The 26,899-nt window shown below is 41.2% G+C and overlaps 1 protein-coding gene across 12 annotated transcripts in view; it reads right to left on the bottom strand.

Moving 5' to 3' along the window:
* Positions 1-26,899, bottom strand: part of NRP1 (neuropilin 1) — a 127,940-nt gene that overhangs the window by 25,642 nt on the left and 75,399 nt on the right. For all 12 annotated transcript variants that reach the window (XR_014517422.1, XM_083466717.1, XM_083466711.1 and 9 more), the window contains 3 exons: positions 9,961-10,119; positions 5,591-5,735; positions 3,371-3,705 (listed from right to left, as the gene is read on the bottom strand). Coding sequence is in view for 11 of the 12 variants with exons in the window: in XM_083466717.1 (XP_083322843.1) it covers positions 3,371-3,705; positions 5,591-5,735; positions 9,961-10,119 (639 nt within the window). In the remaining variant the exon portion in view is untranslated. The remainder of the gene's footprint in view (positions 1-3,370; positions 3,706-5,590; positions 5,736-9,960; positions 10,120-26,899) is intronic.

Genomic DNA, 26,899 nt, shown 5'->3' with positions numbered 1-26,899 from the left:
TATTCCACTGTTATTTTTCCATATCCCATTTTTTCCCTGTGCTTCTGCAAACCTTGCAATTCCCCTGAGAACTCTGGTAAATCTCTTTTTGTGTGTGTGGATGGTGCCATTAAGGAGTAGCATTCAAAGAGCTGACTTTGCTATTATATATATCTGATAAGTACATAGAGTTCACTGTTATTATATATGATTAGTGTACTCAGAGCAGTCAGTAAATACATCTCATTAAAGAGGATTGGGAGGGTGTGGCAATTTATATCTAATTAATTCATAGTTATTAGGATTTATTTTACGGTCGCATTTTGTTTCAAGCATCATAAAAGCACCCTGCTAAATGAGAGAGGGTCTATGTTATTTACAGTGCAGGCACATGCAGTTTTAGCTATGGGATCCAGACTTAATTGTCGTTTAAATAGCAATATATAATAATGGAAACTTTCTATAAAAGGTTTCAGAACAATGTACTGACACACAGGCATAGAATTCAATAGACATTTAATGGTCCCTTGAATCCTAATTATACTGAATCATTGTCTTGTGTCATATGTGTAGTCTAGACCTATCTGTGATTTAATTATGACTGTTCATTCACATGCACAAGTCTTTTCAGAATGGGGTGAAGAGAGGAAAGATACTATTATTTCATCTACTACCAGGTTTATTGATTTGCTTCAGGGAAACTGAAATGCATTTTCAACAGGAAAAAGGAAAGTGCACAGTGATATTCAGAACCATTAGTCCAATGTAGCCCAGGATTGTCTACTCCAGTGCTCTCCAGATATTCTGGACAACAACTTCCACCCCTCAATCAGCATGGCCAATGGTCAGGGATGAAAGAAACTGTAGTCCAAAACATCTGGAGGGCACTAGGTTGGTCTATTTTGAGTGGTAGTGGCCATGGGACATTCTGAGCGCAAGAGGTGTTCTACCACTGAGCTACAGCTCTTCCCCAATAAAATGTGGGTTCCTGAGATGCCCTCCAAAAGAAGATTTTTAAGGTAGTTCCAGATTATCAGAAATGGAAGGAATTGGAAGAAGAAAGAAGTAAGCTAATGACAAGCAAGTGGAAGGGGCTGTGAGACACATAGAAACAAAATATGGGTTGTGTGTATGCTCTGCATGGTGCCTTGACTTTTACTAGAACTAATGGTTTGATTCTTAGCCCTCATTGTGTGCTATGCACTAGAATAATGGAAAACTGAGGTCTGGACATGCTCTTGCTTCCATGCAGCTGTTCAGATAGATTTTATATATATAGATCAATATAGATGCTACAGAATGTCAGAGTTTTCTGTGATGCTACATGAGATCCCAGGGCTTATCGCCTCCTCCCTCCCTCCCTCCCTCCCTCCCTCTCTCCCTCCCCATGCTAATACTCCCTGCTGAAGTATTATAATCAACCTCAGCAGGCTCTGTTCTGAGTCGGCCACTGTCAGGTGTTTGGCCTGACTCTCCTTTGAGAGATGCTTCCCCCTTCCTCTAGATTGGAGACTGGTGCCCTCCCAGGGGTCTGGCTTGATCCTTGCTGGTCTTCTGGAGGTCTGTTTAAGAGCCACTTTTCGCAGCAGGAGTTTTGTGGCTGATTGAATGCTGTATATAGAATTTGGTCTGTTTATATTTTTATGCAGGCATAAAAATTCTTGATTATTTTATGTTACAACATGCTTGCTTCTTTTGCCGATTTATACTGCACTGTTGTTATCTTGCTTCATCTGAATGTCTTCTATAGGAAAGTGGGATAAAAAAATTATTGAATAATCTGTGCAGCTTAGTTTCTTGGTGCTGCAAAATCTGTTGGCCCCCCACTCTAGCATACAATGTTTCCTTCTTCCAACAGGGCAGTGATTAAACTGTGTTTCATTTCAAGAAACAGAGCTGCTTTTAATTTATTGCTTTTAATCAGTGGTTACTATTGCATACAGTCAAGCTTGATTAACGTTTTCAAAACACCTTGGTCCTGTTTTTAAATCCACCAGCCTCCTAAATCCTAGGAATTTATCAAATTCCTTTATAATACATTTTTCCATCACGAAAGAAACATTATTAAATGTGTTGAATATTTTAGTAGGATTATGCATGTTGTACAATATGGGATTTTTTTTTTTAAGGAAGTGCTAATCTCTGAAGCTTATTTACTGTTAGAAATGAAAACTCTAAGTGGACTTAATGTGTTTGCCAGCATTCATTTTTGTCAAAGGCTGCCGGTTTTGACAGTTATGGCAACTGCCTTGAATTTAGAACCAGAAGGTTGTGCAGCATAAGGTATGTCACATAAAAAGCATATGGTGCTCTATTTTCTCCCCCAAGGGTTTGTAAGAATATGTCAAAACAACATGTGTTTTTTAAAAACAAAAATAAGTGGTTAGATCTCATTGTTGAGATTCATTTACTCTTCACACTTGCAGTATCAAGGTCATTTGAAAACAGGCTCGCTTTTGCACTCACTCGCAAGAGAAATGGGGAAGAAAATAGCTGCACCTGTTTATAACAGCCATTGTGGTGTAGTGGTTAGGGTATTGGACTGGGGCCTGGGAGATCAGGGTTCAAATCCACCCTTAGCCATGTAGCTCATTCAGTGACCACAGGCCAGTCATCCAGGTAGGGTGGTTGGCTGTAAAAGTGGACAGCTTAACAGAATCTCTGACTTTACAAATATGGGATGAATCTGTACATCCAGGCCTGTGTACAAGTGGCTGATATTCATGTTCATTTAAGCTTGACAAATATAGCAGCAAGTCCTTTTCACCGGAACCAGCTATTTATTGTCCAATATCCTTATATTTTTGTTTGGAAAACCATTTGTTTTTTGAGTGTGTATATTGTTATTATTTACTATAACATTTTACATACAATTTTGTCTAATATACACATTTTTTTTTGAAAGACTCTCCTTTAATTTCAAAATCTGGAAAACTTCAATTTTTGAGAAACTGCTGTGTTTCAGTTTTTATGAAGTATGAATTAGGTAGGTCTGCCTTTAAATGTGAACTGATTTTAATTTCATAGAATCCTAGAACTGTAGAGTTGGTAGAAACCACAATAATAATCTAGTCCAACTCACTGCAATTCAGAAATCTTTTGCAGAATGTGGGGCTTGAACCCATGAACCCGAGAGTCTCATTCTCTACCAACTGAACTATCCCAATTTACTCTGAATCCCTCCTCAGGAGCTAGTTCTGTTGAATTCAATGGGCTTATTCCAGGAAAGTGGAATTAGGACTGGACCATTGGGTTTGCACCATTACCTGCTACCTGATGATTTTTAATGGGAGAAGTTAGGGTTTGAACTGGGGACCTTCAGCATTCAGAGTGTGCTCAACCACCGAGCTACACATTACTCTTCCTTGCCACATGTTAATTATAACCTCACCTTGGCCTTCCTCTTGCTGGCATCCATAATCCATTTCCAGTCCGATCCATTGTTGCTGTATCCAATCTTGAACTTTCTCATGAAGACCTTGTTTTCTCTGTGTTTGCCTCCCTGGACAATTATGCCTCGCACTATCTTCTCTTCACCGAGGTCTATTTGAAGCCACTCCTTTGAGTATGTGTGAGAGGTGGGTGGTGGTAGTGCCCACCCAACACGGCTCGTTATAAGACGCACATTTTCTGGGATCCAGTTTCGCTCAAATTCATTTGATGCAGTAATCTGAGAGTCAGTGATGAGTCCAGACACCATACCCAGCATGCCAGAGCAAGGATAATCTTAACAACAACAATAACAACAACAATAATAAAATGTATACATATACATATACATACAGGACTTATTAGTGGTAAATGAACCAGAATTATTGCCCTTGTATTATGGACAAACTGGGATTTTGATGGATCAGACTCTTCACTACATTTTATTAAATTATCACTCCACTCACCACATCTGAAGGATCTATGTAAATCTGTGTACTTCACAAGATACCCCATATGTATCAGTGCAAAGTCCGTTCTGGATAGTTCTTTGAATATTCTATCCATTTTATAATACCTCAAATGCATGTAATTTAATTCTCTGATCAATCCTTCCTTTAAAAAATATGCAGAGAAAAATGAAGAAAAAATACCATGAAGAAATTCTTCCCTGCAGGAAACCACAAAAACCCATGAAGAGCCTTTTCTTTTCCAGATATATATCTAATTTCTGAATGGAAAAAGTAACTTCTAATTGTGAACTTTTATATTTGACCAAAGAATCATTTTCAGTATTCTTCAATATATCCATTAATATAGCTGTTGTACAGTTCATTATAATAGGAATAATAAAGAATATCATTATGATTGTTTTAAATCGATTTTTGCCACCTCTAGCCATATCTCTCTCTCCTTCTGTTTTCCCTCATAAATGATGTTTCATTTGGTATCATAAAAATCAAGTCAGAAAAATGTGCTTGTCTTGCAACACAGGATGGTGTTGAAACATGGGAATCTATATATATTTAATTAAAAAGAGATTGCTTATTATTATGTATTTATTTTTGCCCCGCCTTTCCCCCTGACAGAGACTCAAGGAAGCTTACAGATAAAATCAAGACAGCTAAAAACATGTGTGTGTGTGTGGGGGGGGGGAGACAATCCTTAAAAACCAATTAAACATTAATACAATTAAAACTATATATAAATATAAGAGATCTATTAAAATCATAAGGATAATTAAAATAAAAATAGCATGGTACCAGTAACAGGTGGCACTTTCTCTTAGCTAAAATACATAGGCTTGGCTCATATTTGACACTAAGCCAAAGTGTGAATGAGAGTGCAGGTCCTCACTGCAAAAGTTGCAGCTACTTTTGCTCCTCTCCCTCGTCCTGCTGCTGCTAATCTACTCACAGCTAACCATGGTTTGGCTTAGTGATATGCCTGAATGATCTGTCTTGCTCCAGAGAAACCATAACCTATAACCAAGGTTTGTTCTTGGCTTACCAACAAGTCCAAGGGAAGCAGGTGAGATTTTACCTGTGAGTATCTGCACATTTGTGTGTTCATGCTTAGCCATGGTTTAGATAACATCACTGAACCATTATCAGCTACCTAGTAAACATTTATGACTACTTTTACTTTTTAAAATTATATGTTGTTTGTTGGCTACTGGAGCACCTAATAAACAATGCTAATTTTTAGAGTCATTTTTCTTCAGCATGTTTGCAAATATCTGCATTGGAGTTAAGGAATTTTGCATGTTTCATCAGAAGTAAACCCCACTGTCTTTGATGGGAATTACATCTGTGATTGCAACCTGGTTATACTTATATCATCATCTGCAAATATTCATAAAACATAAATAGGTAAAGGGACCCCTGACCATTAGGTCCAGTCGTGACTGACTCTGGGGTTGCAGCGCTCATCTCGCTTTACTGGCCGAGGGAGCCGGCGTACAGCTTCCGGGTCATGTGGCCAGCATGACTAAGCCGCTTCTGGCGAACCAGAGCAGCGCACGGAAACGCCGTGTACCTTCCCGCCAGAGCGGTACTTATTTATCTACTTGCACTTTGACGTGCTTTCGAACTGCTAGGTTGGCAGGAAAAAACAGAAATAGTTAATGCTAAATTCTGCTTTTTTAAAAAAGAAGAAGATAAAAAAAAAACTTAACCCTTACCTGTAATTTTACACCCATACACTTCAAATCTTAGTGATATCCCGGTTTCCCAGCTTGCAGGTTTGATGCGAACAAAACGAGTCAGGATTGGCTTGGGAAATGGTCTGTAAGCAACATCAGTGGGGTTGGTGTTCCCTATGAACACCTACAGAAGGAGAGAAGGAAATGCAATTTCTCTTAAACATGTTCAAAACTTTGTCTTCTTTGCCTGTAAATAATGTGATTGATAACAATAAGTGCAGCATTCACAGAGTCTGAAAGGGATAGAGGAGTAAAGGAGGACTTTCTCTGACTCACTGTTTACCTAGATAAAAATCAAATCCATAATTGAATATGGGCTGTTTAAACCCAATGAGTTTAAGTATGCTTATTAAAGGGGAGCCACTGAGTTCAGCATCACATACTTCCTTCCAATAGTGCAGCTTTCAAGTTATAAAGGAACCATTTTCTCTTATGGATAATTCCATAAGTAGTCTGAAATGCTCTAGATTTGTTTGCTACCACTACGTGTTCATTCTACTCTCTCTTGACAGTCTCATCCAGCTAGACAAACAATACCACCATATAAATATATAATGCATCTGTTGCAGCCATTTGGGAAAGCCGTACCATAGGAAAGACAAATTCTCCACAGACTTAGCTCAAGGAAGGTGACTAATTTCCTCATTTCATTAAACAATGCAAAACTCCACTCTACAGATCTTAGGCAGTTCTCCTTTTATGGACAGTAATTTCTTACACCTTCCCCCAACTTTCCTGTTTTTTCCTTTGCTCAGAGCAGACTATAACAAAGGAAGTTGACTATCTCATCAAAAAACTCCAGGTCATCAACCTGCGTACTTTTCTTGCTCTCCATCTTTATCATGGAACAAATCCCATTGAAACCTTTCTGTTTTTGAACAATTAAGACCATAACACACTGAATATTGCCCATGTAGCATCTTTTATGTCTCATCTGTTTCTTTCATTATAGTCTTGCTAAGAAATGCTCTTCCTTTTTTTAATGGGGAGGAAATGGCCATGGAAGAAGATCAGCAGGAATGTCTTGCAAACATTGACTATATTTACTACCAACCATCTGTTTAACTTATTAATATTAATTGCACAGGAAAGCTAGGCCAAGGCCCGTTGTAGAGTTTGGCTCCCTTTCAGTATGAGACAACAAATAGGAAAAAAACAATTAGGCTCTTATCTGTTATGCCTGATAAGGAAGAATAGAAGAGGCACAAGACCTTCAGGAATGTTATAAGCACAAATAGCAACAGTGGGGGATATTTTGGGCTTTGACCCATGAGCCTTGCTGAATAAGTCATGGTACCTACATCATATCTAGTAAAGAATATTCATTTGGCACAATGGTGCAATGCTGGAGTTTTTTCCCCTTCAAGGTATATACTGTGTTTTTATAAAATAAGGTGTTATAACTATCATAATATTTAAAAGTTTTGAGATTTGATTGGGAACAGATTCCCTTAAACTCAAGTACCTTGATTCCCCCCCCCCCAAAGAAAGTTATGGCCATGAACTGGTGACATATAGGCAAGGTGCCAGAATGACAGGGAACCCATAGCTTAGCAGTTTTTAGCATTTCCATCTCAAAGGAGCATCATTAATCCTGAATACACCCATTTTTGGCATTATTTTGTTAAGACAACCAAATGCAAAGGAAGCTGAGGGACCTATATTTGTAATAGTTGTATGCAAACAGGAAGGTTTTTGCAGGTACACCTTGTCATACATGGGTGAGAAGCCAGACCTAACGAAATATATTTCTCTGTTCTACACAGCTATTAAAATGAGCTCTATCTCATGTTGTATCTGTTCACTCTTTTTTCTCTCTTTCTAAAAAGAAATCTAAATTTTAAAAGAAAATAAAATAGTGTTGGAGTCACGGGTACTGTTGTAAATAAAAATATGCCCTTTTCCCTTATGGGGTATCCAAGAGCCCATATAGAGTCCTTACATAGGTTCCCTATTGGTAGGAGAAAATAACAGAGGCCAACCAGAGAATATTGAGAAGCAAAGCAGCTAGTAAGCTTGATCTTTATTGATCTGTTGCAACAGGGTACTCCCCTCACACGCAGGAGAGGAAGAGGACCCAGAACAATGGCCTGCAAGGCCTTATAAAGACTTTTGAAATTCCCATTCTCTAGATCAAGACCACCCCCAGAAACATTATGCATACATCACAGAAGGGGTGTAACCTAAGACCACCCCTCAGATACATCCCACCTACATCACAGAAATTTAAATGTTGTTTTTCTCTTGTCCTTGTTTATCTCCTGTCTGGCAAGTTACTTGATTGGATTTCTGGGGAGCCTGGCCATTCTTTTGTAGTGGTAAAATACTTATTTCCTGGGCCAGGTCACAGGCTCACACTTTATTCATATCTTTGAGACAGGATTTGTGAGGAAACAGACAATGGGGAGGCTTTTCCAGTTTAACCTTGCAGAGAAAGGATTTGGTCAGTTTAGGAATCAAAATGGTTCCAGGTTGGCTTTCCTGTGCTGATCTATGTATGTGCAGTTATGAACATTACTATATATTTAAGACCATAAAATTCCTATCACAGTACAACCATACCTTTGGTCAAGGCCATTGGTGCAGTTAGGTAATTTTAGACCTGGACTTAATGATCTTATGAGGGTTCCCCTTTAGATGGGCATGTGTACTACTTCAGTTGTGAAACACACAATTAACATTACTCTTCTCCCCTCTCCCCTAACATCATTCTATGCCTTACAACTGCTTCCACATTTCTGACAATATAAAACCAGCAGTAAAATTGGTTAGTAAGACTTTGTTGAGAAAAAGCATATAGAGCTGAAGGAGGAAATAGGAAGAGTGAATCTCTTTTCCTACTTCCTCTTCCAGCTTCCATGTGCTTCTCAAGACTCTAATTAATTCTACTGTGTCCCATTTTCACTCAGGTTTCTTTGAATAGCTAAGTGTGTATACACACACGTTTGTTCTGTCTCTTGGTGGGGAGGGAACTGATTCAAGGGAAGGAGGCAGAGAAGCAACTAGAGGGGGAGGGGTGCCCACAGCAGTCACTCTCAAAAATCCAAAAGTGCCCTAAAAAGGTTGGCTAGCCATTCCTTAAATGTTAAACAGCATTACTTGAAGTGATGAGTGATGAAAGCTAGACAGTGGGCCCAAGTAGTTATTGGGAAGGACAAGTAATATTGCTGTGGCATGGGTGTTAGTGGCTAGAGTCTAACACAACTGACATTTCTGAACAACAACAAAACTGGGAAAGTCTAAAAACATTGGGTACAGCAATCCAGACAAAACACAGCAACTTCTATCAACTTCAGTGAGATAGGCATGCATGTATTCAATTGGGTCTTAAAGTGCTTTACTTTGGCCAAATCATATCCAATGGGTTTTCCTGGTTTTTTATGTTACAGCAACAGAACTTTTTTACAGTGGTGCCCCGCAAGACGAATGCCTCGCAAGACGGAAAACCCGCTAGACGAAAGGGTTTTCCGTTTTGGAGGTGCTTCGCAAAACGAATTTCCTATGGGCTTGCTTCGCAAGACGAAAATGTCTTGCGAGTTCCTGCAGGTTTTTTTCCCCTCCCCCCCCTTTTCCCAAGCCGCTAAGCCGCTTATCAGCTGATCCTAAGCCGCTAAGCCGCTTAACAGCTGATCCGCTAAGCCGCTTATCAGCTGATCCGCTAAGCCGCTTATCAGCTGATCCGCTAAGCCCGCTAAGCCACTAATGGGCTTGCTTCGCAAGACGAAAAAACCGCAAGACGAAGAGACTCGCGGAACGGATTCTTTTCGTCTTGCGAGGCACCACTGTACTAACTAGATTAAGATGTGCTTATTGTCTATCCATGTGTGATATATCAGGGATAAAAAAGGACAAACTATTGTGAGGAAGGGGAATTCTGAAATTAGAATGCAAGAAGAAACCTTGGATGTTTCACTATGCTGTCATTCCAGCTCTTTCGTAGCTTGAGAGTTTCTGTCTGTTTTTTTATTACTTATTAAAAAGAGCGATATGGGTAGCACTGTCTGACTCCAAGCATTGAATATGTTGTTTAGGCAGCAACAACAACATAAATACAGTGGTACCTCTGGTTACGAACTTAATTCGTTCTGGAAGTCCATTCTTAAGCTGAAACCGTTCTTATCCCGAGGTGCACTTTCGCTAAAGGGGCCTCCCGCTGCATGTGTGCCTCTGGTGTGCGATTTCTGTTCGCACCCTGGGGCAAAGTTCGCAACCAGGAGCAGCTACTTCCCGGTTAGCGGAACTCGTAACCTGAAGCGTTCGTAACCAGAGGTACCATTGTAACTGCAACTAATAAAGCACTCTAGAAATTCACAAGTGGTTCAGGGTGTTGTGAAAACTGAAAACCTTACCAAAGGTTTATTATTTCCATCTTTGACTGAAATCCAGTCTTCTCCATTGGAGCTGGTATCTACTCGGTATGTTTTCAAAAAGTATTCTTTCCTCGTTTCTTTTGAGATGGCTCCCTGGGTCCCGATGGCAGAAACAAAGCGGAGAAGGCCCAAGTCCACCTGCAGAAAGGAGAATAATGGAGGGACAAAGAAACAGATCAATGGAAAATCAACACGAGGCAGTTCAAATGGTAAAATCCAGTTAGGACCAGAGAAGGAAGGCAACTCAGTAATCAATTTATTGGGAAAAAGGAGCTTTTAAAAATTATTGGTGGAATGAAGTTCAGGATAATGTTGACCCACGCATTTTATTAGAAAACGTATAGACATAAGTGAGTATCAGAGCAAGACAATGAATAAATATTATTTAGCCTGGTTTAGCCCAGAAGATTGATTTATTCATGCAGGGTTTTGTTGCTCATAAGTGTTTATGATATAAGGACTTTATATGAAAATGAAGTATAGGTGGTATTTAACACCGGTTAAAGTGGCAAAAATGTATAAAACAGGGGAAAATAAGTGTTGGAAATGCAAAGAAGTCGAAGGTACATTTTATCATATGTGGTGGCAATGTAAGGTTATTAAATTATTTGGGGAAATGATACATAAGAAATTGAAAAAAAAAAGTTAAAAATAACCTTTGTTTAAAAACCAGAAGCTTTCTTATTAGGTATTACAGGAATGGATATACCTAAAGACTACAAGAATTTGTTCATGTATGCAACAACGGCTGTTCGGACATTGCTAGCCCAACACTGGAAAGAAGAAGCCCCCACCAAGGAAGCTTGGCAAACTAAGTTAATGGAGTATGTGGAAATGGCTAAATTAACTGGGAAACTTAGAAATCAAGATGACAACAAATATAAAAAAGAATGGGAAATGTTTATTGCATATTTACAACAGCAATGTATGCAAGCTAATACATTAGCAGGATTTTTAAAAACACTTGTAATGTTATGGGTAATGTTTAGATTTGGAGGCAATTGTAGATAAAGATTTTATTGACATGCATAAATGAAGATAATATAAGGAACCAAGGGATGGAGTAGAGGGAATTCTGGGGATTACAGTTGTTAAAAAAATTATGTTATTTTTTAAAATAATGATTTTGTTTTTTGTGTGGGAATTAATAAAAAATATTATACCACAATGATATAAGGACTCTATTTACCATATTATATACGTGTGTGTGCATACAGACCCACACACTGTACACTGCAGAAACCTAATAATAATAATAATAATAATAGTTATGTTTTACACCTGATCCAACAATTTCTTTCCACGTGTGGTATGGCAGAACACTAGGGTGCAGGTAGAAGAAGCTGCTCTCTGCATGTGAGGGAAATAGTCAAATTTGCTTATGTTCCTTTTGTGTGTAAACTAACATGGGGTCCTTCTGCATGTTGAAAACAGTAAGAGCACCCCCCTGCTTTGCTTTCATATAAGCAAGACTTTTGTATATGTAAGTGAATGCAACACTATGACTTATTTCAGCACTGTGCAGATGCAAGCAACACTCCATCTTTGCTCTGAGTGCCTGATGGCTTCACATGCATGCAAACAGGACCTTCAAGGAAGAATTAGAAAGCATGGTTTCCGCTTTCTTTCTGTGCTTTACAGCCCCTCTTCTTTCCCCCAATTGCCGTGAACATCAAAGGACCTTACGAAATCAGAAAGTCCATGTTTGCATGAAAACATTTTGTACGCGTGTAAGGGTCTCTTCACATCCCAGCTTTTGCATATATTGTCTTCATCACACAGAACTAATATTTGTGCACCAGCCTCACTAGATCAGGGATCCAGTAAGTTGCTACGTTATGCTTTGGTTTATTTGCACACTGTTTTTTGGCCCAAAGGCAGTCGCTTGAGAGAGAAAAAAGCCACACTACTACTGCATCACCAAGTATGGTTCTTATCTCTATATACCAAAGTACATGATAACATTTGCTTGACCTGTCACAAGGGGTATGCACTTAAATAATGGAATTTCTAAAGAACCATCTCCACACAAAATCAAGTATTTTCCTTCCCCTTAAAATGGCATTTGAGGACTTGCTACTTGTTCCTGATGAAGCTCTTTTTAACAGGTTTCTGTCCAAATGCTGGCCAGACATTCATCGAGGTGCTTTGACTCTGCTTCTGCTAAATGCCTCCTGCACATCAGAGACGTTTTAATTATTTTTGAAACATGCAGGATACAGATTGTATGTTTCTAGTGTCCCACAAGCATCCTTTTTCCTGGAAGTATGTCATACATCCAAAAGCAAGGGTGGGGTGGAATGGGTGGGTTAAATCAACATACCCTGCATTTGCTTAGGGAAAATGTGAAGGAAGTCCTGTTGAAGACAGAAGGGCTGATATTTAGATAGGCACAGCTAATATAATCCACTTAGAAGGTGGAAGTCCTGAGACAGAGAAAACAGTATATTTGGAGGGTAGGGGAAACTGTGATATGCAGGCTGATTTGTGTGAAGTTACGGAGTGAAAGCTCTTACTCTTAAAATAGGGTGGTGGAAGAGATATCCAACCATTCCTCCACTTGTTTGGGTTACTTAAAGTGAAAAGCTTTCCTCCACCAATTGCTTTTTCACCCATAGGGAAAAGACACAGACTCCCACAAGCTTATGCAAATAGGTATGCAAATATGCCATACATCCCAAAGCATAGGTAGGTCAGCTGGGTAGGGGAGAAATTAAAGGTAAGAAACAGTTTATCACCCTTTCCCTGGCCTATACTGCTATTCCACTCCCTGTTAAAGCCTCAAAGTATATTAAGGGAGGGAGGAGGGAGAATCATGTCACTGAGCATCACGTGTTGTTTTGTCCAAAGAACAATCTGAGGGTTAATGGGGAGAATGTCGGCATTATGGTGCAGAGCAATCGCAACTTAAGTTGAAATGCTCTCCAAATTGTACGCTGCTGATTGTGAAGAGCGCTGCATTTTTGAGTCACGTCCAGTTATGACATTCAATTCCAAGATGAAGGACTCTCAAAAATCTAGGAGACCAAGGGAATGCAGCGCTGAGTTACTTAAATGAAATCCTTTTCTCAGAAAATTCAAACAGCTCTTCAGTTTTCAAATGATTAGGGTCCCAAGCTCATACTGTTCAAAGTTGATTTGAAATGCCTCTAAATGGGATTTTCATGTGGCTGCTTTTTCCTTCTCTCCTTTTTTTTATATCTTTCTCTCCCCCTTCTCTCTCTCTTTAAATAATCAGCAAGTCCTTCATTTTGAGTGAAGTCAAGCGATGGTCCATTATGAGAGTTCTACAGATTAAAACCTATGCTAAAATTTAGGCTTTGAGAAATGGGAAGGGAAATGGCTGATTATACAGGATCCAATTGTCTGACATACTATCGCAATGTAACAATAATTAAGAATCTGCATTACTGAAGCAGATTATTTAGACCACCACCATAAAAAATGACAAAATAAAACACCTTGAAAGAGGTGGTTCTCCATCGACTGGCATTTATTTCCCCTAAATCTAATGAATAAAAAAATAAATAAAATAAAATACTGTTTGCACTTGCAAAAGTTCTGGGGTGGTCACAGTGCTACACTTCCCATCAGTGAATATCCTGCAACTTTTTATACCACGAATGTTCTTTTTTGTCCTACTTTTGTTATCATCCTGACAGCCGTGATGTGGTAGCACTGGGGAAGCATCACAGAGCAAACTAAAGTGTAATAAATCCAACCACAAATGTGCTATTGGTGTGTCAAGAACATGCTGCAGAACATGCCTGCAATAACACACCAATTTGCAGGGGCCTAAGCAAGCCTTCCTCAACCCTAGATGGTGGACTAAAATTCCACCATCCCTGATCACTGGCCATACTAGCCATGGAGTTATGTATGCTGGTAAAGGCCGAATTAAACCAAAATATTAAAACCACCTATTGTCCCTCTGTATACACCTCCCCCTGTTTCCCGCCTTCCTCTGTTGTGTCTCTATGTCTACTTTAGATTTTAATCCCCGTGGACATTCCTTGTAAAGCACTATGTACATAGATGGCACTCTGTAAATAAATGAATGATAACATTTGCTGCAGAAAGTCCCAATGAACTCAGCAGGTCTTACTACTGAGTAAACATTTTATGTTCTCAAGCAATGCATTTTCTTTTTTTCTACCATTACAAATCTTTGATGTGGCTATAGACAAAGAAGAGTGTTATTACTGTTTGGGGATAGCTGTTGTTTGTTTGGAGTGTGTAGGTTTTGTGTGAGTACCCAACCAAACTGGTGGGTGGATATACCAAGAGTATAACTCTGGTCATCAGACACAGTTTCTTACTCAAATAATTTCTGGAACTATCACCTTTAAGGGCTATGCCATCATTCTAGTAGATGCTGACCTATTTCTTTAGGGTAACGATTCTGCCTGGACTTCACCTGTGAACATCAGCATGTGCTCACCTTTCGTCAGAAAGGAAATGTGGCGGATCAGGTTTCTCCCTGCCGTTGTCAGGCACTGGGAGCCCATCTACAGTTGTGACAGTAATATGATTACTTGACAGCTATTCCCTCCTTTTCTGCCCTTAGAGCCCTTTTAACTTTCCCCCCGACGCTCTTCTACAGACCATGCTACACTTTGGTTGGAAGAACTTCTGTTCTGCATTAAGATGAACAATGGAAGAATGTGGTGATGAAAGAATGTACATCTGAAGCTGAACATCAAATACCCTAGCCCCTACCCCCCGAAAAGCATTATTTAAGCATTTTCATCCTTGCTGTGTCTCTGATTTATATTTTATAGTACTATTTTAATACATATTTTTTCCAGACTGTTTTAGAAAATATTTAGCATTCCTCTGTGGCTATTACCTGGATTAGTAACTATAAGTGCCAGCAAACTTAACTCTTAATTTCCAAGTTTAAGAGGTCTATTTTCTTGAATGTTTTCTCTCTTTTCCATAGGACCGGATTTTAAATTTAAGCGAGCACCAACCCACAGATACTTAGCACGACGTTTCAAGAAACCTTGAGTATGTTACCTTTAAAACGACCTTCGCTAACAAGTACTGCTAGGACTTACAATAAACAAATGGACCAATAATAGTGAGAACTACAAGCACAAGTTAGTGCTAGAAGTACTAAAACTACCAACAGTGCACAGGACTGGAAATAAAACAAACATCTGCAGCACATATTCCCTGCTCCTGGGTAAAAGATGGAAATGAAAGACAAAGGAATTGCTCCTGCTTTTTCCATCAGTCTTCCTACTGGGGCCTAGTGAAAGCAAACTGGATGGTGATAGCTCTTTATTCAAAAGAACTATTGTCCCTCCATTTTCCACAGTGATGCCTGGCATCTGGTAAAAATATATCTTTGTAGCTAAGCTTTTGTCTTCAATACTGCAAGTAGAATGACATTGGAAAGGTCTGCATAAACTAGGCCTGCACTCTCACCAGGCCAAAGAAAGTCCATCAGCCATGTAAGGGGCTCTGTAAGCTCCCTATCTTTCCCCCCTTCTACCTGGCAGGGACTGGGAAGTTGGGGCAAGGAATCACCCATCACCTGGCAGGCTACACTGCATGTCCAGTGGGGCGTGCTCTGCTTGGTGGGTCACTAAGTTGTGCAGGTCTGGTGTTCACATTTTATTTGCAATAATTTCAGCAGGAGAACAAAGTAGCATGTTTAGCTACTGTGTAGTAAATCAAGTAGCAAACAGAATGAAAACAGCTGGTTAAAGAGTTGTGTGCGGCGCACAGGCCATGAAATGAATCTTGCTGCTTCCTATAAGCATACAAACATAACTAAGCCCATAACTGCAAAGGACTCATTTAAGAAATGAAAATCTGTCATGCACAATAAAACATAGTCCGCTGAGACTGCTGTGGCAAGGGAGCGGTTGTTGTTACCAGCCTTTTTTAACACCCTCCTCGTAGGTCTGTCTGTTCTGTTGCCTGAGAAAACAGAAGATGAAGGGCTGGAGTTTGATTAACAGGAAGCTTTTTGTTTGTGAGCATGTCTTGTGACTTGGAAAGCTGCTGAATCTGTCATTTGACCCCCCTATTTGCTGAAAAGTCAATGTTTTTAGAGAATTGTGTCATTTCCTTCGATAGCAAGCGCTGGTCTGTGTCTAATCAACCACTATGTTACATTATTATCCTGATGGCCATTACAATTCTTCTCCTGTTTGTGGCCAGCTAGCATTTTTTCTCATCAAGGTATCACCTTTTCCATGTAGCGACGAGTTCTATTCAAGGGTGCTCACATGCCACCACGCACCTGTTTTGCACCCTGGAGTGCCACTATCCAAAGATATAAAGACCCCCTCAAGACCCTGAAGAGGGAAGTTAATGCTGAAGAACAACAACGTCTACCAGTGCTTTTTTTTCTGGCCCTGCCCTGCCCACCGTGAGCTCCCCCAGCGAGGCAACCAGGGCGCACATGGATAGCAGCAGAGTGCAGTGCGTGGCAGGGGAAAAACCACCCACTCTCACAGACCTCGTGGAGTGGGACTTGTGCTCTCCAGCCAGCTCGGGGGTGGGGGTGGGGACCCGGGCCGGGCTTTGCTCATGCCACATCTCCCCATGTGACTGAGCGTCTCCCGGGTGTGTACCAGTATGGTGTACTGGTGAGTACCACCACAAAAAAGCACTGGCTCTTACCAACAAAATGTTAACAAGACATCCCTCAAAACAGAAAGTGGCAACAAAGAGACAGTGGTTTTGTAGTGACAGGTACCTGACAACAGGCGTCATCCCTGGGAGATATGACATGGCAGAGAACAAAGCGGAAAATGTCATTTACTCAAGGCAATAGTACCTCGGGTTAAGAACTTTGCTTCAGGATGAGATCAGAAATCGCGTGGTGGAGGCGCGGTGGCAGCGGGAGGCCCCATTAGCTAAAGTGGTACCTCAGGATAAGAACAGTTTCAGGTTAAGAACGGACCTCCGGAACGAATTAAGGTCTTAACCCGAGGTACCATTGTATACAGGGATAAAAGAGCCTCTCAGGCAAAAAGTAGAAAGCAATATCTGAAAGCAAACAAGGGCCCCCAGGGATATTGATTTCTTACATTTATATTCCGCCTTTTTTCTGTCATGGAACCCAAGACAGCATGCATGTGCTTCCTGGCAGTCAGTGGCAAGAGCCAGACCTGCTTATCCTCAGCAAGCTGGTAGCCACATATGTCTTCAGACCATACCTTGGGCAGTTTCTAAGAGAAATTGCCGACATAGCACTAAAAGAGCCAACGTGAGGGAAGGCGGTGGGGGTGGGCTTCCACATTTTGCTTCTCAGCTTCCCTTTCAGAGCAGGTGGAAATGAGGGGGTATTTTTTTAAAAAATGTAAGCTAAGAGTCTGGGGCCCTTGCTGGCTCTGGGCCCGGTATACCAGTACCATTTGCACCAGCCTACTGGCGGTCCCGATTGTCAATGTATGTACATATTTATGTGGCTGGAATGCAGCCTACTATACAAATGTCACCCATTGCTCTGCTTGCTTTTGCCTCTAGCCCCACCGCTTGTGCCTGTGACCCCTGCAAAATTGACTTCCCACAAGGGAAAGCTGAAAGAGTAAGAAAATAGACTCCATACCCTGCCTTACAGGAAGATTAAGATCAAGATAGAAAAGATGCATGCGTGCTGTGTAATGTATGAAATGTGGCACACATGGTTTTCTTGCTGTTAGCCGTGTGCCAATCTGCCAGCTGCTGTGTATATCATTTTTCCTTGCTGCATGGAAATTGCTTGCTTATCAGAGCTTCCACAACATGATTTTGTCATGGGGGGTGAAACCTCTGTAGAAGGGAAAGTGTGTCGGAAGCAGTGTTTCTTTAGTAGAGCTGTTCCTTCTCAGCCTTGGGACCCTCTTCTTAAAAAAATGGAAATCATAGCGGCCTACCTCATAGAGCTGTTGGGAAGCCCAAAGAAGTAGAAATTATGAAGCAACCTCTGCACCAGAACATGCTGCAGAAATGACTGGTAACAGCAAAAAAGGAGTAAGATGCGCTATTTTCAAATGAAATGTTTTGTTTTATCTTTTTTAAAAATTTAAAATTGTTGGCACTGCTGAGGGAAGGCAGAAAGGGCCTCTGACACTTGTCACGGCTATGCTTGCAAGCTTTGTCACCCCCCCCATCCAAAAAAATAAGGTGGGGGGGGGAAGAAAGATCTATCTTTTTGACAGAGAAAAGATAATGCGTGTGTGGGCTGCGTCACATCTGGATTCATGGCACATTCTCCTACTCTTATGTTAATTTTCCCCCGCATAAATCAGAAGCAACTAATTAAAAGAGAAATATTTAATTCTGACATGTTCTTTGAACTGGCATTCCATCTGGTTCTGTTTTTGAATAGTAAAAAAAATCTGCTGTAGCTGTAAAAATTGGCAAGCGGTACTCTGGTAAGGGGAGACAAAAGCGACTCAGTACAGCAGGTTCATACACTAGCATTTCAAGCTTGAGACATTTCCAGAATTCAGCATACCAAACAGCTCCGGCATGGAAACTATGAAAATTAAATGTGAAAACAGCGTGCAGGGTAAGGTGCAGGGAGGAATGCTATTCCCATCCAGGGAGAGGACAGTGACAGTACCTTAGTTCTGTGTGGTATTCTTTAAGTGTTAGGCAGCCTTTGAAAAAGCGACTGGTTGAGAAGTTGTGCAGAATACAATACGTCCCATTGAAACCAGCTAAGTGTGCTTTACAGCGTGTTTTTACTGGCCATGCAAACAAAGGAGAAATGTGCTTTCAGACGCACGCCAGTAAGCTATGCTCCATCTGCACATATTTTTAAAATAGATTTCAAGGTATATTATTTTCAGGGGAGTCAGAGAACATATCCCTTTTCCCAATTCACCTCTTGCTTGGCAACACCAAAAAATCTGGACATGAAGGCACAATGCATTCCTACGAGAGAGAGAGAAAAAGACTGTGTGCTTCAAACCAAAGCAATCAACTTCTTATGTAATTGGAAACTTCTCTGTGGCAGGGACAGAGGCTGATTAACTCCTGGCACCTTCGAAAAAGATTGCTTTCTGTCTACAAGGAGCACGGCTTATTGTAAAATATTACTTCTCTGAAGCCAAAAGCTTTGCTTTAGCATCACATTAGCCTGCAAATGCACACCTAAGACATTTCGCAATCAATGGGTCAACAAAAGAAAGAGATGTGAATGGGCTCTCCCATACCCCTCATCCCTTAGAAACCCTTGCTAAGCTATAAATTATTCAGAAACTTAATACTTTTAATTAACATTTTGGAATACTTTTTGTGATTTAGATTTAATTTTAAACCGTAGCTTAATCCTGCAGTTTGGAACACAGACAAGTATTTAGTGGAACAGCATTCAAACCAGCGAAGTTTCTTATTGAATTGCACTTTCAAAACAAGACACACTTATAGAGCTTCAAAAATTCTCAGAAGCAAGCTACAAGTGTCCTGCGGTCTCTGCGTTGAGTCCTTCCCCTGGAAACAGTTTTTGCATCTCTTCCAGCGGTCACTCTCATTCCAGGCAAGTCTAGCTTGTAGGTACAAAAAATGAGTATTGAAAGCAGGCAGGAATTACTGCCTTCTCAAATGGTGTCACAATAATTTCAGCTCCATGTTATTCACCTTATAAGCTTGGATGCAGCTACATAGAGCCAGGCAACAGGCACCCTTCAGTCTTGGATTATATAAACCCTTTTCAGAGGACAAAATTCATGCAAGGGAATACACATGAAGAGGGAATAGGATCATTGTGGCAAGGCCCTTACCCTTACATACATTTGTCTGAAGACCTACTCTAATATATTCCAAAATATTCTAATATTTTTGGCATCAGCAAGAGAAGGTAAAGCATTTTCGTGACTTCTCTCTGATTGGCCAGATATTGCCTGTGATCCTGGCAGAGCAGATACAATCTCAGTGACAGCTTCTTATAGTTCTTCAGTTTTCCAGCTCATACTTTACAATGTACAATGCAACCGAGTGTATCTTAGGAACACAGGGTTGTGTTCAACTAACTTTTACTCACAGTATACCCATTGGAATTAATGGATCTAAGTCAATCATGTCCAGTCATTGCAATGGGTCTCTTCTGAGTATTACCAATGCTGGGTATAATCCACTGAAAGTTGCCTTATTCCAAATTAGACCCTTGGACTATCTAGTTTTGTAGGGTCTACACTGACCAGCGCGGGCTCTTCTGCATGCAAGGCTGATGCTCTACCACTGAACAAAGCAACCCTTCCACATCTTGAGAGTAGCTCTTTGACATAAAGAATAAATGTCATCTGGTGGATTCAGCACAGGAGGCCACACAGGAGAGAAACAACAGGCTGCATAGATACCAGCTGCTTCTCAGTTGTTAAGTTTAAACATCCAGTCTGAAACGTAGCCTGGTCATAGACAAAAAAGAGGGGCTTCAGTTTGTTTAATCTATGTGGACTCTAAAAAAAGAAAAGAAAAAAGGAAGAAGCTGTTGCTGAATGAAACATTTGTTCATTGACAGATGCAAAAGCTAGAGCAAGGCCTTTTAGGACTGCATTTTAAAACAAGGGAATACACAATAGTTTCAGGTTTGCACAAGCTCTGCTGTGATGGCAGGAAGTGATGGTGACAACAAAAACAAAATCAGGGTTGCGTGAGCTCAGGCGATGGAATGCACGGATTCTGGAAAGACAGATAGTTAACTCAGTGAAGCAAAGATCCTTTGACCTGCAATCCCCCCACCACTATGAGAGAGTGTTGTAACGAGGGCAAAGTTCAGTGGAAGCATAAAGGAAGGCTGGAAAACACATGGATGCGGGCAGTGAATGACCAGGCAGCAAGAAGAGACTTAAAGGGACAACGAGTTGAATAAGACCGTCATGGCCTCTTAATTGCTCCAGCTTATATCCTAGCACAGATGTGGAAACTAGTCCAGGCAAAGATACGTAACTGAGCCTAAAAGTGATGGCAAGATGCTGTGTAATTAAATCTGAAGAGTAGCAGATGCTGTGCTACCAGCTCTTTCTTGGATCCCTGCAGTGTCTTCACACCCTCTTCTGCTCCTACAAATGACCCACTATCACTTTTCTGTTCCTCCTCAAGTTTGAACAGCTTCTCAGACTGCAAATGTTTCTTCTCCCTTTTATCTTTTGGGCCCCAGCAGTGCTTGAAAAACTAATTGCTCACCACTTGAACTTGTCAAGGCTGCCAACACCCGGATCTTCTGACACGTAGAAACTAGGGCTGCAGTCTCTACCTTCAAGAGCTGCAGAACAGTTATCATTTTATCTCCAAGTTGGAAAAAAAGTTACACCTGTTGAATTTCTACTATTGTTCAATACACAAGAGCCCTGCTGGACAATCATGCCTGTGAGTCCTGGAAGACCTGCTCCTTGCCTAGCAGGCCTTTTCCCACCTAGCTTGGGAGGGCAGGGCCCTGACAGACTCCAATTACAAAAGCTGAGGCTGCTGAACAGAATCTTGGGTTGAGCGTTGTTCAGGGATTTTTGTTGGGGAGCAGCTGTTGATGTTATCCTTTTGCATGTTTATTTTGGATGTTATGATTTACAGTGGTGCCTCGCAAGACGAAAAGAATCCGTTCCGTGAGTCTCTTCGTCTTGCGGTTTTTTCGTCTTGCGAAGCAAGCCCATTAGCGGCTTAGCGGATTAGCGCTATTAGCGGATCAGCGGATCAGCTGATAAGCGGTTTAGCGGCTTAGCGGATCAGCTGATAAGTGGCTTAGCGGATCAGCTGATAAGCGGCTTAGCGGATCAGCTGTTAAGCGGCTTAGCAGCTTAGGATCAGCTGATAAGCGGCTTAGCGGCTTGGGGAAAAGGGGGGGGGGGCGGAAAAACCCTGCATTTTCGTCTTGCGAAGCAAGCCCATAGGAAATTCGTTTTGCGAAGCACCTCCAAAACGGAAAACCCTTTCGTCTAGCAGGTTTTCCGTCTTGCGAGGCATTCGTCTTGCGGGGCACCACTGTATGTGGAAACTCTTCAATTTGGTTGTGTGCTTTTGGATATTTTGTTTATTGTTTAGGACTACTTTTGTTACATTTGTAGTTATGCAATTTTTTTATATGTTGCAAGCTGCCTTGAGCATGGTTTTAAATTTGAAAAGGAGGCATACAAATAAAATGATTGACTGAAAAACCCAATATGAACGAGGCTTTATGATAACACCTTTTGTGGTGACCCAGGAGTATGTCCAAATCTGCTTGCTTAATGCTTGTTTATTGAAAATAATTTCTAAAAACACCAAAGATTCAGTGATACTCGCTTCTGAGTAAATGTATTTTGGAGGACTGGGTTGCACGTTCTATACCAGGGCTAGGGACCCACTGGGCCAAGGGCAAATGTGGCCCTCTGACCCTCTGTATTTGCCCCCCGCCCACCAGCGTATGGACCCTGGAAGGTTGTCCATGAATGAATGTGTCCTCCCTACCCCCGTTCTAGACTCTCAGTGCTGGACATTGGAGAGAAAACATGGTTTGCATGCAGACGTTATCAGGTTAGATCCCTGGCATCTTCAGTTAAAAAGAACTGGATAACAAGGAAAAGAGCCCTGACTGATAACCCAAAGAGTTGCACTGCCAGTCAGAGCTGACAATACTGAACTGGATGGACAATAAATTCTGAGCTGGAATAAGGCCCCTTCCTGGAAATAAGTACCATAATCCGTTGTTTTGCTCTTGAAAAAGTAAATATGGAAAACCAGCTTTGTGATGCTATCCTCTCAACTGAACAGCCAGTGCCGCTTGTTATAATTTTCTGGAGTGGCGTTATGAAATGTGAAATGACATGAGCTGAATAGATAACTTGTGTTCGTGAAAAGGGGAGAGAGGGGAGGAGGAAATGAATTGACAGTAACCTGGCTTTCATGTCAGTGCACTCCCTAACGATGAGTAAGCCTGACAATGACGACTGTGAACTTCTGCTCTCAGGCAGCCTTTCAAAGCCAAGGAAGAGTCGAAAGCAGAGCTGCTTCTAGGATTCATCTTATCACAAGCAGTTGTTGTACGATTCACTTGGGTACTGTGCGTGCTCAAAAGAAGTGGGGGAGGGAAAGCAAGGGAAAAAAGCCAGACACTGCAGGTTTCCTATGCACCCCCAGACTCTCATGCAAAGCATTTAGGAACCCCCCCCCCAGTAAAGCCAATCTAAGCAACTGCCTGAAAGAGGAATAAACTTTCTCAAATACACACACACTGTGTTACAGCCACACACACATATGAAAATATGTGTATATGCCTGGCATGAAGACAGAATATTGTACAGATGTTAATGTGGGATGCCATAAGATGAACTGCAATAATGTTTAGCCCTGCTGCTGGAATACTTCCCTTTTGCATCTGTGTTATAACAGTTCCTCTCCACACGGCAGTCACAAAGTTATAAATATTAAAGGAATATGGATTGCTTAATCATCTGAAAGGGAAAAGGAAGGAGACTCCATTTGGAGGCATCTTTCGTTCAGAGGAAGTATTCTATACTAATAAATGCTTTAAACGCAATCAATATTTTTTTTTCTTGAACAAGGGGGAGAAATGCACAGCATTTTTGATGTTTTAATCAATGCAGACTGTTGGAGGAATTAATATTATCTAACCTATTTGTCTTGGTATATCTTTCAAGTCTTGAAAGTGGGGGGGGGGGGCAAAAGAAAGGGAAATTAGGTTCCTCCCAAGCACTGTGAAGTTTCTGTCTCCCAATCAGCTATTTGACCTTTGGTGGAAGTATAGCTAAGAAGGCTACTGTCTGTAGAAGTTTTAATATTCACAGTTCATAAAGCAGCAGTCCACCTTCTGACTGATGGCAGGTGTGAGTCACCAGAACACAGATGCCTCCTCTAACGCCCCTAAGAGTAGCCGGGGGCTTAACGATACATGATGTGTGTGACCTCAGTTGTTTGTTTTTAAAGCTCAAATTATGTATTTATTAGCTTTAAGCCTTGCCCTTACTCTCAAAGGAACCCAATACCATTACAAAGCAGTTGCATACACCTCTTTAGGGAAGTGGCACTGGGGTGAGGATCATAGAATTGTAGAGCTGGAAGAGACCACGAAGAAGAGAAGAAGAAGAAGAGTTTGGATTTGATATCCCGCCTTTCACTCCCTTTAAGGAGTCTCAAAGCGGCTAACATTCTCCTTTCCCTTCCTCCCCCACAACAAACACTCTGTGAGGTGAGTGAGGCTGAGAGACTTCAGAGAAATGTGACTGGCCCAAGGTCACCCAGCAGCTGCATGTGGAGGAGCGGAGACGCGAACCCGGTTCCCCAGATTACGAGACTACAGCTCTTAACCACTACACCACACTGGTTCTCACGAGAATCATCGAGTAACCCACTGCAATGTAAAAGATCTTTTTGCCCAACGTGGGGCTCGAACCCACAACCTTGAGATTAAGAGTCTCATGTTCTACTGACTGAGCTACGTATCTGTTCAGGGAAGTGGTACTGCGGTGAAGATGTTCAACCCCTTCTCACCATTCTGCTTCCCTGGCCTAACACACCTTCCACAATTTGCTTCTTTGGGACGGGGCAGGGAACATACAGACACCTTACAAACGCCTGTGTGCTTCCCTCAAATATCATGGATCTCCCAAGCTGCATTTAGTTTGTCCAAGAGAGTCCTTTTCTTGAATCAGGCGCTCATGCACTCAGTGTAGATAGTAAAGGCACATGAAACAGTCTTCTGGCCAAGCTTCTCGGAGTTGGGGAATGGTCTTTCTCTGCAGACTTGCCAGTGCTAAACCTTGGACATCCTTTAGAAGTACTGGAAGACCTATTTATTTGGATTGGATTAGTTTTTGGCATCTGAGGGTAAGTCAGTCCGGACCTACGTGGATGTTGAAATTAACAACATTTAAAAAATAATAATATCCTCATGCTGATGTTGCTCCCAGCTGTGGCTCTGAACAGATGTCACAATTTTTTCAAGTGAAATTTGACAAAATATAACATGAAAATGGAAATGATCTGTATCTTGATACCCAACATGTTTGCTATCTCTGTGTAAGATGCCTTGGGGGGGGGGTTATATCTGAAGGGTGGGATATAAGCAAACAAAACTCTCTACTTGTAGGGCAATTCCCAGGGTACGAATCTGAAAGATGTGGTGATTTGTGTGATTGCAATGGACATTTCTATTTGGCGCAATAAAAAAACAATGCTGATTTCATACACCCATAAGAATTTGACAACAGAACTAAGTCTTCTGTACTCTTGAGTGGGTTCCGTTCAGCACTGCCTGCATCTAACTCAGACTACATACACAAACTATATATTTAAAGCACATCCCTCCAAAGAATCCTGGGAACTCTAGTTTGCCCCTCACAGTTCGAAGCAGTTCCCATGATACTTTTTTGGGTGGGGCGGATGTGCTTTAAGTTATAGAGTAGGCCCACTGAAATCAATGTACTTATGTTAGTCAAGTCTATCAATTTCAATGGGTCAACTCTGTGTATGGCTTAGCTGGACATACCACCCAAGGTCTCACAATTTGTTAAATCTCCCTGCTTATATAAACTCACTGTAAATGTCCTGGCGATATTTTTTCAGATGCTCTTCCTTCTTGTTTGCAGTAACAACTGTGGGTTAGAGAAGGTGCCTGGCTGGGATTTACTAAAGGAGGCAACACAGGACAACCCAAAACTCAAGAGATGTAAGGTGCTAATTGTGTTTACAAACACAGGTTTCACTCAAGGGCTTTTAACCATACTACAAGAGTTATTTAAGCGCAATGACTTCATGTGTGCTGCTTAAATGTAACTGTTGGTCCTAACTGTGGATGTTGAATGTACTCTGTAAAAAGGCAATTACTGCTGCCAGGGCAGAAATCTGCCATCCGTTTAAAAGGAATGTACTGAAAGTGCAATCATAAAACCCTTGCATGTTATGGATTTGATTAAGATTTTACTCCCTTAGGATTCCCAATTGCACAATAACAGGAGTTCCTCAGATTTTAAATACCACAGACAGGAACAGATTTCACTAAAAACAGATGTGGAACCCTTGGGTTGGCGTTCTTACTAGTTTTGAGAGCTAAAACTTTGCTGGTAATTGATAGCTATTAACATGTTTGTTGTTTAGGTTACCGAAATGGAAATACTACACTGCTCCCCCTCCCATGAAAGGATATGTTAATGAGGGGAGTTCGGAAATATATTTCAACTTCTGTTCCTTTTTCTGGATTAAATTAAAGCATTGTTGTGGAGCGGGGGGTGGTGGTGGTAGAATAGCAATAATGCTATTTCACTATAAAAAAGAATTGAAATAGAAGCAGAAGATTTTAAAAATAATCAAACAGGTTTTGGTCAAGGGAGTAGAATAGAACAGCATTTGTTGCATTAAAGAAGTAAATAACGCCGCTTTTGCATTTTGCCCCTAAAGGAAATTTGGAGGTCCTCCCTCCAAATGGGCCAACATGGTTACTTATGGCTTTTGGATGTAACAGAAACAAGATTTATTTTTGGTAGGCCCTTCACACATGCTATTCTGCATATCTTTAGTTCCCCTTCTTGGCACTGTTAAGATGGGAAACATATGCTGGATTCAGTCTGCTATACTGCCAGTACACCACCCACACACAGGAAGATCCCAAGAGATCAGGGCCTTCTTTTTCATTCCCCCATGGCATGCCAATATGGGCACTCAGGTCAATGTACACTTACTGCCAAGTAAACATGCTCTCCATGCGCCACATCCTGCCCCTTCCCTCAGTGCCCTGCTTTAAGCATCAATGCAACCTGCTGGTAATAAGCATATGTGGTTTTGGGGGTTTTTTTTTGCTAAGGAGATTAGAACACAACCAGCTGCCTCTGTTTTTCTGCTCTTTCCACTTTTCGCTTCCCTAGTTGCTTCCAGAAGTCTACGTTTCATTTCTGCACCCACGAGAAGCGATTCTGCTGCTGCTGTTACCACCAGTATCACAGGCAGTCTGGGCTGCCTTTGACTGTATCTGAAACCATCCAAC

The sequence above is a fragment of the Podarcis liolepis genome, assembly GCF_965112155.1.
Source record: "Podarcis liolepis genome assembly, chromosome: 12".
Lineage (NCBI taxonomy): Eukaryota > Metazoa > Chordata > Lepidosauria > Squamata > Lacertidae > Podarcis > Podarcis liolepis.
This window is presented reverse-complemented; position numbering and strand designations above follow the sequence as displayed.